We start from the raw sequence: 12,794 nt of genomic DNA on the forward strand, positions 1-12,794 counted from the left end.
CAACTATTCCCGGTTGTACCAGTAAAAAATAGCTTAAAACTGTCGCACATAAAATTCAAATGGTATACAGTCGATATAATAAGACAATAAGTCATTTCAATCGTTTATTTAGTGGTAGCAGAATTCTAAATTTGCATGAAGCCCATCGGGTCTTATTGCCAAGGCGATTTAAAGGAATGTGTAAGATTTTGAATGCTTTTGGCATGAACGGAGGATCAAGATTGATTTGCGCTGAAAAATGCAAGAGCGCCAACGAGAGGAGCGTTGATGTACGTCGTAGGCTCTGACTCTCGAGGATTTGCTCGGTCATCTGCAAACTGATCGAATTCATCTGGTCCTGCAACGACTGCTCCGATCAGAAGATTAGGATTGGAGTCGTTGCTGTTGAAATAATATGACCCACTTTTGCATGGAATGAATTTGGGATGAACAGCAATTGAAGGCAGAGATGAGGCTCTGTGATGAATCCGTTGGGGAAAGCGAGAGCCGTATCCCACCATGTATGACAGATTCAGAGGGTTTTCTCCTAATAGGTAGTCAATCTGCAGTCCATTCACCAATGGATGCACTTACGTCATATAAATTGATTAAACTTTCGGAAATGAGTCAATCCTTGTTATTGTGCTTGCAAAGTCCAGAAATATTTGAAAATCACAGGAAGTAAATTAACACAAATAATTTACTTGGCTTTTTTTTTTCGGATAGAAAAATCTTCATAGAATTATATTGAGACAATATAAAGAGTACATAAAATATGACAAGGATCAGAAACCTTGCAAGCATCTGAATCAAAATCTTAGAACCATAGGATATCCCAAAGGAAATCATCACTATATCATACCAAAATCAATGCAAAAAAGTATCCATGACAAGATCAGCAGCTGTCTTAAACATATATAACACAAGGAACTATCCACAATACAGGTAAACAGATGGATGAAAAGAGAAAAAAAGTCATATTCCCGGGATGAAGAAGTCCTGGATGAAACAGGAAAAATCATCATCAGAGACCATCAAAGACCAAGAACCCTGCCATAGACAGACCCTTCTTCGACAGATGGTCAGCTTGACCATTTAAGGAGCCAGAGATGTGGGGAATTGAGCGCTGTTTCATATTGCTCCAGAAATACATGATCTTATTTAACCACCCAGACAAATGAGGGCGGCTGATGTGGCAAGCTCCCCTAACATGGTCAATCATTGATTTCGAGTCACTGAAAATTGAAATGCTCTGGATGTCAAAAAATACACAGAAGGCAAACAGACCAGCAAGAGCCCTCGCCTCGGCCAAGCTGTTAGAGCCCCTCCCACCATTCCAAGATAAGAAATATTATTGCAGCTTCTAATCGATAATAATGTGGACCCACCCCACATCCACAAATGTTATTCTGCTTTGTTATTGTGCATTCATATTTTCAAAATTTTGATGGTCAATTAGAGATTCTTTTGAATATGAATCAATAGAATTCTGAAAGCCTGAATTTTTAAAAATAATTCTTTTGAGCAATTAGTGCATTCGGTTTGGCAGAGGCTAATACTTCCGGGAACAAGCGACTACTTGAATACTATTGCAAGCTCTCTCGGTTGAAAAAGTCAGAAAGGATAGCGGGAAAAAGAGAGATGAAGACCAGGCCATTCGGGACATCGACATTTCGATCAGCAAGATGAATGATCCCGATGACCTGCTGTTTTTCTCGCTATTATACACGAATAAGATTATAGAATTAGAAGGAATCAAAAGCGAGGTTCTACTGCAGAAGGAGAAGGATATCAGAATGAAGAGCAGGGTGATTTGGGTACAAGCAGGAGATAAAAATTCAAAATTTTTCCACAGTCAATTTAATCACAGGAAGAACAATAACTTTATCAAAAGAATACATAAGAAAGACGAGAACTTTATATCATCACAAGCCTCGCTAGAGAATGAGGCTATGCGCCATTTCCAAGAGCAGTACAAGGAAATGGATCTGGACTACCACGCGCAGTCGGCTTTCATTTCCCATATGCTGAAATGGTTCTCGGAGGAGGAAAACGATCAATTGTGCAGGCCGGTCACGGAGGATGAACTAGTTCACACAATGAAAGAAACGACAAAGGAGAAAAGCCCAGGTCCGGACCGTTGAGGCGTGGAGTTGTTCATACACTTTCCAGAATTGATGATACCTGATCTATTGGCAGCGATTGAAGAATCAAGGATTAAAGGCCTTATTTATTCCTGGGGCTGTAAATGCCACCTTTATCGCCTTTATTCCAAAGAGGAAAAGGCCTCAAACATTTAAGGATTTCTGGCTGACATCACTTTGTAATTCAGTGTACAAACTTATTTCTAAAGTCATTGCTATGCGGTTGAAGCCGATGCTGTTAAAATTCATCTCGAAGGAGTAGTTTGGGTTCATCGAGGGAAGAGAGATTCATGGTGCTATTGGTATTGTTTAGGAGGTTATGCATACCATCAAACCCAGGTACCTAAAGTCTTGTATGCTAAAGGTTGATTTGACGAAGGCGTACGACTGTGTTGATTGGGATTTCCTAAGATGGATTATGATCAAAGTGGGGTTGTCTACGCCGGTCATTGGGTGGATTATGGCATGCATCAAGACCACAAACTTTGTTGTTATTGTAAACGGAATCCCGTCCAAATTCTTCTCGGCCTACAGAGGGTTGAGGGAAGGGTGTGCCCTCTCGCCTATGTTATTCCTTATGGTAATTGACAGCCTAAGCAGGAAAGTGAGGGAAGCAAAACCGGTGGGGGCAATCTCAGGTATCAAAGTGACAAAAAGGATCACCATTACACACTTAATGTTCGTAGATGACCTTCTATTCAGAAGTCCAACTACCTTGGCTGAATGGACAACAATACATGGCATCATCACATCTTTTGTTAGAGCTTCAGGGTTGTGCATGAATAGATTGAAGTCTTTCATCATCCACAATGGGAATGTTGATCTAGAGATGGAGGAAATTAGATTACACATAGATGTGAGGGTGCGACACTTGGATGAGGGCCGCACATATTTGGGTTTCAACTTGAAGCCCAACCATTATAATGTCATGGATTGGGAATGGTTAGTAATTAGGTTTCAAAAAAAGTTGGATGGATGGAGAAACCAATGGTTGTCTATGGGAGGTAGGATGATAATGTTAAAAGTTGTTCTACAAAACCTTGTGATATATTGGATGCACCTCTTCCAACTCCCAAGGAAGATCATAAAAAAGGTCCAATCTATTATGGGTCAATTCATTTGGAATGGGAAATTATTGTGTGGGAAGTATCATCTTGTTAAATAGTCACAAATAGCTAGACCCATTGAGGAAGGGGGATGGGGCATCATCGATCCAACCGCCTTGAATAGTGCGCTGATCATAAAGAACATGTGGAGCATAGTTTCTACATCAGGAATTTGGTCTAGGAGAATTTCTGATAAGTACATGTATGAACATTCTTTTATGGAGTGGATTTCAGGAGTGGCCAAGAAGAAGACTAATTCCTCATACATATGGAGGAGTATGATGAAAAACATCCAATGGATGATGGGATTAGTTTGATGGGAGGTAGGAGATGGGATTGTTATCAAGATCAAACTGGATGCCATTAAAGGTATGGGAGGGAATCACACTTATCATTCGGAATTCTTAATTCACTGCATAATAGAGGATTGACTTTCCTAAATCAGATCTACAAGATTGATGCATTTTGCATAGATCACCAATCAAGGAAAAGTGCTAGGGACATTCAACTACTGGAGGGAGAGGTCAGCGAATGGGAAGGTTATATCGCCAAAATGAGAAATGCGGGCATCTCTCTAGATGATCAGCAGGACCACATGTCATGGGGGGGTGGGGCTTGAAAAAGAGGCATCCTATCGTAAAAGAGATATACAATGACATCCATAGGGAGGCATTGGGACAGCAAGGAGACCCCTAGTCTCAAAAAATTTGGAAAGGGGATATCCCCAACAAAATAAAGTGTTTCAACTAGTTGGCTATAAAGGACAGAGTACTGACATGGAATAACATACTAAACAGAGGATTCATAGGGCCAGGGATATGCCTCCTATGTAAGGTAAGTAGTGAGGATAATGCACATATTTCTGCATTGCCCATATGCGATGGCTGTTTGGGAAGGAGTACTGGACTCATTTGGCATCACGCTGATGGAGCAATTCACTACATTAAGGCGCTACATTAGGAAGTGGTTTAAAACTCGTGACAAATTTCATTTTCTCCCTCTATACCTCATATGGATCATTTGGAGGAGAAGAAATGCACTCATATTTGAGAACAGGAATCCGACTGTTAGGGAGGACATAATCAAAACAGTGACATATTTCTTGGAGATAGGACCAACCCATATTGCAAGCAAACATAGAAGAATCATCTTCAAAAACATATGGCATACACTCCCAGTGGGATTCTTTGATGGTGCTTGCAGTGGGCAGAAATGTGGATGTGGGGTGTACATAGTCACATAGCCAGGAAAAAGCTATCATTTTTTGTGGGAAGGAGGACAGGGCACGAACAATAAGGAAGAGATTGTGGCACTATGGGGAGTGTTGATAGCAGGGAAATGGTTGGGATTGGAGAACCTACAGGTCTATGGGGATGCAAAAGGCATTATCGACTGGGCTTAGGGACGGGATAATTTCAACCCTCCAATCTTGAACAATTGGATGAAGCCCATCAAGGCTATGGTGAGTACATATCAACTCATCAACATTGATCACATACATAGAGAACACAACTAGACTACAGATTTACTATCCAAAAGAAGTATTGGGAAAGATACTCGTAAGTTTTTTTTTATAGCACTTGAACATGCAGCTAAGGTAAATGCTGGAAGTATCAACTTCTCAAAAAGTTAGATGTCAATGCCACTGCTGGGGTAAGAAAGACAAAAGAGATTTTAGACATTGTAAGAAGAACACATTTTGAGTTTTCTTTTAATCATAAAATATTTCTGAACTAGGTATGTTGGATAGTGAACTAAGGAGATTAGGATTATAGAACTAGAGGTTAAAACTAGCAGGAAAGAAACGTCACTACTTTTTTTTTTTTTTAAGAGATAATAAATGTTGTGGAAGCAAGCTGTAATTAAGAAATATGTTATATGTACTATCTGTTTTTTTATTAATATAAAAGCATTTTTTTATTTAAAAAAAAATCTGAAATATTCTCAAAATCAACTTATAACTCAATATCTTTAACCCATTGCGGATTTTCAGAATGTTCTAACAGACATTGCTCAAAAAAATTCTAAAATATTCTCAAAATCAACTTATTCAGTATCTTTAACCCCATTGCTGATTTTCAAAATATTCTGATAAGCATTGCTCATACCCGTGGGAATACTCTAGAAATCTGCAATATACTTAAAGATACCCGCCAAGCTATATTGAATGCCTGATTCTAAGAATAGAAAGACATAAGCTGAATCAATTATTTGACCTCGATCATTTCTGTCTAATTCCAAAATATTCAGAAAATCCACAATCTACATCTACAGCAACTTAACTATTATTCATCCGTTCTACAGAAATTACTCATCAGTTCTACAGAAATGCCACTAATATAGAAGAAGATGTCACCTTATACCTGTCGTTTTGCAAAGGCCCGAAGTCTGGCCGGAGATGCCTCAACGTTACCACACCGCGCAACCTTAGACACATCGCTGAGGTACTTGGCATAGGCTAAAGCCAGAAACGATATTGCCGTCGCGCTCTGCATATTACTTCCCTTAGATTTGATTATGAGTCCACCTGTAAAACAACGAATACTTTTCAAAAAATCAGGTTCAATTTCTACTTTCCGCAGAAGGAAAGTACCCGGTCCTTTGGGAATACGACGAAAGAACAACCTACAACTGAAAAGAAATATAAAAAAAATTGGGTCAATGGGAATGAATAACCTGGCGTGTACCGAACATGTGCGTGATATGTTTCAGGTAAGAGGTAGCAAATGAATCTGTCAGCGTTTTTCTGGTATGATTCTAAGAACGATATATTCTTTGACAAATAATCCTGAAAATAGTCATATACGAGTAAGTATAGTTTTTTTTTACAGCATATATAAGCCTCATGGTGGACTAGTGATTACCTTGGAGAGAAGCACATTAATGCCAGCATGCTTATTATCCCATCCGAATTCATGAAAGCTGTCATTGGCTCCAAGTTCCTTTCCATTTGCTTGAATATACTGAAGATAAAATGAGCCGTTGGCTGATGCTTTGTGCAGCCATGCAGCAGCCCACAGCAATTCATCCTGAAATCCCCATTATAAACTGTAAAGATTTATCTATAGTTATTTGACGGAACTTTTTAAGCTGGGAAATAATTGGGAGTATAGAAAACCAACATGGTATCCGCTATAGTCGCAGTAAAATGGACAAATGGCTGACTTGAGGATGTCATTATAATTTCCCCTAAATATGTCTGCAAAAGTGAAGAGCTACGCAGGACAAACAGACAGAACGGGTTAGCAAGTGTAATAGAAATCATATTTTTATAACAAATCCTATTTTGATTATGGGCAACAAATCTATCTCATATATTTAATTAATTGTATTATAATTGTAAAACACATTTTTTTCTTTTTCCTTACCTGAGTTGCAGTTTCAAAAAGACTTTGAGAATAAGAGAAGTCGGATGTTCGAAAGACGATGGACGCGGCAGCCATTGCTGCAGCAGTTTCACCAGCGACTTCGGAGCCTGGATTTTGGGTGTCGACGCTGTAAACAGTACGAGATGTGTCCATGTCTTCTGGTCTCTCCCAGCAATTGTGATCATTTTTGGGATCACCGACCTTAGCAAGTTCAAATTAAAAAACATTTATTTATGTAAGCATTTTTCGTCATTTAGATTCTTAGGACTGCTTAGGTTTAGTGGAGCAGACTATAAACTTCATTCGGTGTTACCTGTACGAAGATTTTGCCCGGGTGAGCAGTAGCTTTTAGGAAATAATCGGTAGCCCAGCGAATCGCAGCTTTGGCATTTTCAAGCTCGTCACCCATTGAATCGCCGAATTCCAGCACGCTCCAGGATAACATGGTAGTAGTGAAAGCCATTGGAAACCCAAATTTTATGTTATCGCCAGCGTCGTAATATCCTCCAACCAGATCAACCTGCATCCCTTCGAGTAATTAGCTGAGAGATATGAATATCAGAAAAGTTATATATCAAATGGTTTCGTCAACAATTTGTTTGGATTCAAATCCAAGTCTTATAAGTTATGGTATGGAATCAAATCTTATAAAATATGTTATAAGACTGGGTCAGCTCAATTTGGTTTAGAAGTTCAAATCTCTGTATTCACTTTCGAACTTATGTGGATGGTTGATTTCTTAAATATTTGGGAACGTCAGATGGTTGATTTCTTAAATATCTGGGAATGCGTGTCCATGTCTCTGATTCCCAATGTTCACAAATCATCAATCGACATAAAAATGCCCATGTTTACTTTACCAAATAACCATACATATACACCTAGAAATTTAGCACGAGAGACCAGCTAGTTGCTATTCCTCTGAATACCACCTAGTTGCTATTCCTCTAAATACCAAAAGAAAAAAGCAGAAAAAATTTCAACCAGTTATTTTCGAGGGCTGAAACTTAAAAGAGACAATGGTGTGAACATTATATACATTCTGATCAGATCCATCTTTGAGAGCTGAATCTTTCCTCCATGTCAGTCTCTGATTATGTGGAAGAATACCCGACCGCTGTCCCTCGAAGAAGAGAATGCTCTTTGACAGGGCATCTTTGTAATCTTGGTTTCTATTCCGGGGGGCAGAATAGTCGAGGGCTTCTGCATGTCTTCTATTGGTCGTTTCAATGAGTGTCATTGTTAAAAGCAGGGCAAACAATGATATCCCAAACTTGATCATCCTTCTCGTCTGGGCAGACACAGTAGCAAGCATTAGCCTGTAACGTTTGAGAATATATGGAGGCAGACCAGCAACTTTCATTGATAGAGGGAAATGCACATCAATAGGGATGGGCCTTGATTGATTAACGACCAGAAATTGGAACTTTGAGTTTCGCGCGATTGTGAACCCTTCAAGAACTCAGGCCGATCCCGTAACAAATGTGGCGATCAGTCGTGACACTATAATCGTTGTGGGCTGAGCAAAATATTCCAGTTCGCACAGCCATGGAACTAATTTGATTTTAACATAGAAACAATTTTAAGCTGTCATAGACTACATGAAAATAGTTGTGGGAAGGGCGCAATCATTGGGGAGAAGGTTTCCGTTACCTGCAATTCGCAGATTTAACTATTTTAGCGGGGACTTGCTGCTTTTTTACTCCGAAGAATCGTATGCATCTCTTTACATTCACCCATTTCCAACATGGGTGGGTTCAATAATATTAAGTTGCATTGAACAGAAATTAGTAATGTACAATTTGCACTGCCAGTAAGGTACTAGATGTATTAATTTTCTGGTAGGGAAATGGATTTTTATGTCGTAATCTAACCGAATTGCTTTTTTGCTTTGCTTTTTTGCCATCACAGCACTAGATTGCAATCCTTACACCATATCCAAATCCAACCCTAGCAAAGCTCTCTAAAACATCCAAAGCATTTTAACCTAAGGTATTCTAAGTTTTTCTCTTCGGCAATCATAAGTATTATTTCTTTTGTCCTCTTGAGCACAAACAGTTTGGTTGAAACATCTACACTTGGAGACTTGGAGCAACTAGCAAAGTGGCTAGTATTTTTCTAGATGGACCACAGCTTGCAGCTACTTCTCGACAGCCTATGATGCCATATGCAGCGTTTTCAGATCAGACTTAGCCCTGGTTACAAAAAATTAAGACGAGCCACAAACATAGCAAAAGGACTTCATCCCAAAAGTAAGGCAAGTGTTATTTCATGGACTATAGCATCATTAATGCACTAGATTGCCGTCACTCGGAAAGCCCATCGCATGCATGGATGCACATCTCATCACTCAGCTGCGGCAATGCCCGTTCCTGCCCGCGTCCGGTGCCGGCCTGAAAAGGACTCCAACTTCCACCGGAAAATACTGACGCGAGCTGCAAGACCTGCATTAATGCGATAGTCATTTGAATTTTGAAAACGCCGGCCCAAATTCTAGATATTTTAATTTCAAATTCGGGAATGGTTAATCAGTTTCATCTCATGGCGTATAGCAATGCATCAGGAGCTCAGCCGGCTGTGGCGAAAGGAGGCGAGAACCGTGTGGCCATTAACCCTAAAAGATTCTCTCCTCAAACCGTGTGACCGTTGTTTTGTTTGCAGAAATAAATTCCCACCCCCATTGATGTTTTTTCTGATTAGCTCTGGAATCTCGCACGAGCTTCTTCGAAAATTCGAAAATAGTTGCAGTTATATTCTATCTTCGGCTTCTGGGTGATCTACGGCACTCATTGATCTGATTGTGGAAGCCTTGAAACTATTGTTCAAAGCTCTGATAATTTCTGAGCTGAGATTCATGGCCAGTCCTTTGACAGAAGACCAAGTCGCAGAGTTCAGGGAGGCTTTCAGCCTGTTTGACCGAGATGGAGATGGTAACTATTTCCTTGTCCTGAACATTTTAAATGCCTTTGGTCTGTGGGTGTTGTATAACAGTCACTCATATGGCCTCGTTTTTGGTTTTCTTTCTTGTGGTTTCTTAATCTCAAATTTGGCTGTTTGGATTGATTCAGACTTTCATTGATTTATACTTCTTAGGACTGTGGATTCTTTCCAAATTCGTGCCAAAAACATGATGGAAAGAACGTTAAATAAATACCTCTTATCCCAGGCCATGGCTCATATATGACTAATATCTATGTTGCTGCTACTACTCATGGTATATAGATTGTCAGATTTTAAAGTAATTAGAATATAATGATCTATATATGTGGTATATATATTGTCAGATTTTAAAGTAATTAGAATATAATGGTCTATATATCGCATATAGTAATATTAAATGCTGCTTAGTGATATTGGCCACCATAGTTTATCCACCTCTCAATTCATGGTATACAGAGTATCACATTTAAATCAATTAGAATCCAATGATCTATATATCGCACATGGTAGTATTAAATGCTGTTTAGTGGATATGGTCACCATGGTAGTATTAAATGCTGCTGTGTGGATATTGGTCACTATGGTTCATCATCAAGAGGTGGAAAGTTGTTTAAGCACAGCTCGCTAAGAATTAATGATGTTGACCAGCTAAGAGCAAAATAATAAGTATAGTCTAACTAGGGATATATTTCCCTCGGAAAATAATGGACATTGTGGCTAGGATTTTGATTAAATCTGGTGGAATTTTTGGAAATTTGGATTACAGTTGTCAATTTTCAAGATCCAGATTATAATTATCAATTTTCAAGATTTTGACTGTCTCCTAAATTATTTTTGATGGTGTTGAATCCATTTCTACCATAAAAAAACAAAATTAAAACACCTATGTTAAATTTTTTATAAAAAAATAACCCAACTACCTGGAAAACCCCAAATAATACACCATATTTAAATCTAACTCTACCGATACAATATTTGTTATGAAGTACATATTGCTGGTGGAAAGATACTACCCAACTTGCATTGCATGGCTGGGCTTGTTTCTAGCCATTTTATAATACAATGTATCCATTCAACCAAAAGAGAAAGGGATTTGTAATATGTATGATGTCTCTTTTCCCTGAATAGATTTATCTTTATTTTATATACTATCTATGAGGATGGAAAAACTGAACTTGTAAACTGAATTTTTAATGTGCGCTTACACCTCCCATCCCTCAAGAGAAGTAGAACACCTAACTTCTTTCGATCCATCTATTCAATATTGCTATTGTTTTTGTTTTTGCAGGCAGTATAACAACCAAGGAGCTGGCGACAGTAATTCGTTCTCTTGGCCAGAACCCAACAGAAGCAGAGATACAAGACATGATAAATGAAGTAGATACTGATGGGAATGGAACCATAGACTTCGGGGAATTTTTGGATCTCATGGCACACAAAATCAAGGTATAGTAGATCTTTTGTGAAGTTAAATTTGTTCTGGTTTGTCACATTCTGTACTATTCCTGAATCTGCAATAAAATAGTGACATCACTTTTAATATTGGTGAACTTTGTTCTTGTTTGTCAAATTCTGAACTATTCTTGAATCTGCAATAGAATAACAGCATAACTTTTAATATTGGTGAATTTTGGTTTAGAGAACCTATTCAATTAAAATGAACAAATTTTGAGGTTCTTTTTTGAATTTTTTCTCTTCTCAGGATTTGGATTCAGATGAAGAATTGAGAGAAGCATTTAAAGTATTTGACAAGGACCAGAATGGCTACATTTCTGCTACTGAGGTTAGTTTGATTAGTGCTGTTATGAGCCTAATTTACTTATTTATATGGAGATATAGGCATTGCAGAGCATGTGTCTGAATAAATCACTGAGTGGGTGTATGTATTTTTCAGCTTCGACATGTAATGATAAACTTGGGGGAGAAATTGACTGAAGAAGAGGTTGAGCTGATGATAAAGGAAGCCGATACTGATGGAGATGGGCAGGTTAACTACGAAGAGTTTGTTAGGATGATGATTGGGGCATAATTATCAGAGCCAGTCAAAGAGTCCCATTATTTAGATATTCATTACGCTCCTGTACACTTACAGAATGTACTATGTATTTCTCCCATCTCTATGCCATGACAAGCTTTTAGATTTCAAAATTCATTTTCATGTATAAGTCCAAAAATGTGCATCTAACAGCCTGTGAAAACCCATCGAGGTATGTGGCATGTGATGTAACTGAAGCTTATCAAAGATAATATCAAAGCTATTACGAGGCCTTAATTTTCCAATTTGTTTATTTTATTTTAATTTTTCATTAAAAATAATATATGCTATATAAAAGTTTAAAATTAAAAAACTTTACAGCAGAAGGAAATCAAATAGAGACAAATTATTATTATATTTTAAATATAGGAAGATACATATTTAAACTATTTAAACCATTCTGTTTTCTTTTCTTTCTTTCTTTTTTTTTATTACTTATTTTTAAAATTTTTAGTCTGGTTTAAATGTTTACAGTATTTTTTCATGAGTATTAATGTTTATTTTTCAAATTTTTTTGAGATGATTACAATTTTTTTTTTTAAATGTATGGTTTTTCATTTTTCAATTTTAATGTACTCTTTTTCAAGTCTATGTGGATTTCTTTTAATGTATATTTTTTCACTTTTAAATCTTAATGTTCTTTTTTTCAATCTTATTATTAACTAAATTTAATGAAAAAATAATAAATAAAGATAAAAATCTACATACATGAGAATCTATATCATGAAGCTTATTATTCTATGATCTTGCTCCTTCACATACCACCAAGGTTAGCTCCAACCCATCTTTTATTTTATGGTTCACTGTACCAATCTGGTACTAGCTACGTCCACAAACAACATCTACTTGCTATACCACCAAGACTAGCTCCAACCCATATATATTTTTTTTTTTCTTGTTATTCCAAAGAACATCTACTTGCTATAAGACGAAGACTAGCTCCAACCCATCTGTTTTTTTTTAACATCTACTTGTTGCATAGGAAAGCATGTCATAACATGTAGATAATCACATTACATAGTGAGACATGTCATAGCATGCGATTCAAACTCAAGTGGAGAGGAAGATGACACACTGTTACCACCACGCTACCTACATATATTAACCATTGTCAAAAATCCAAGCATGATTACAACTTTGTGATCACAACTTACCAAATATACTTAGATAAATTTACTCCCATGCTACTACCATTTATACATAGAGAACTTTACTCCCATGC

At 37.6% G+C, this 12,794-nt stretch overlaps 2 protein-coding genes across 2 annotated transcripts; one reads left to right on the top strand and one right to left on the bottom strand.

The window, feature by feature from the left end:
• Window positions 1-215: 215 nt before the first annotated feature.
• LOC149239544 (endoglucanase 8-like) lies at window positions 216-7,762 on the bottom strand. Its single transcript, XM_089367160.1, has 8 exons — window positions 7,637-7,762; window positions 6,911-7,117; window positions 6,598-6,798; window positions 6,352-6,444; window positions 6,094-6,258; window positions 5,906-6,017; window positions 5,593-5,756; window positions 216-542 (listed from the first exon to the last, which is right to left on the bottom strand). The coding sequence occupies exons 2-8, from the start codon at window positions 7,058-7,060 to the stop codon at window positions 216-218; spliced, it is 1,212 nt and encodes a 403-aa protein (XP_089223286.1). The 5' UTR covers window positions 7,061-7,117; window positions 7,637-7,762.
• A 1,417-nt stretch (window positions 7,763-9,179) lies between these two features.
• On the top strand, window positions 9,180-11,817 carry LOC149239545 (uncharacterized). The gene is made up of 4 exons (XM_089373461.1): window positions 9,180-9,527; window positions 10,826-10,983; window positions 11,240-11,320; window positions 11,432-11,817. The coding sequence occupies exons 1-4, from the start codon at window positions 9,452-9,454 to the stop codon at window positions 11,564-11,566; spliced, it is 450 nt and encodes a 149-aa protein (XP_089229587.1). The 5' UTR covers window positions 9,180-9,451; the 3' UTR covers window positions 11,567-11,817.
• The last annotated feature ends 977 nt before the right edge of the window (window positions 11,818-12,794 follow it).

The sequence above is a fragment of the Pinus tabuliformis genome, chromosome 8 (genome assembly GCF_031772625.1).
Source record: "Pinus tabuliformis cultivar Carrire ecotype Pingquan chromosome 8, CPIR1, whole genome shotgun sequence".
Taxonomy (NCBI): Eukaryota; Viridiplantae; Streptophyta; class Pinopsida; order Pinales; family Pinaceae; genus Pinus; species Pinus tabuliformis.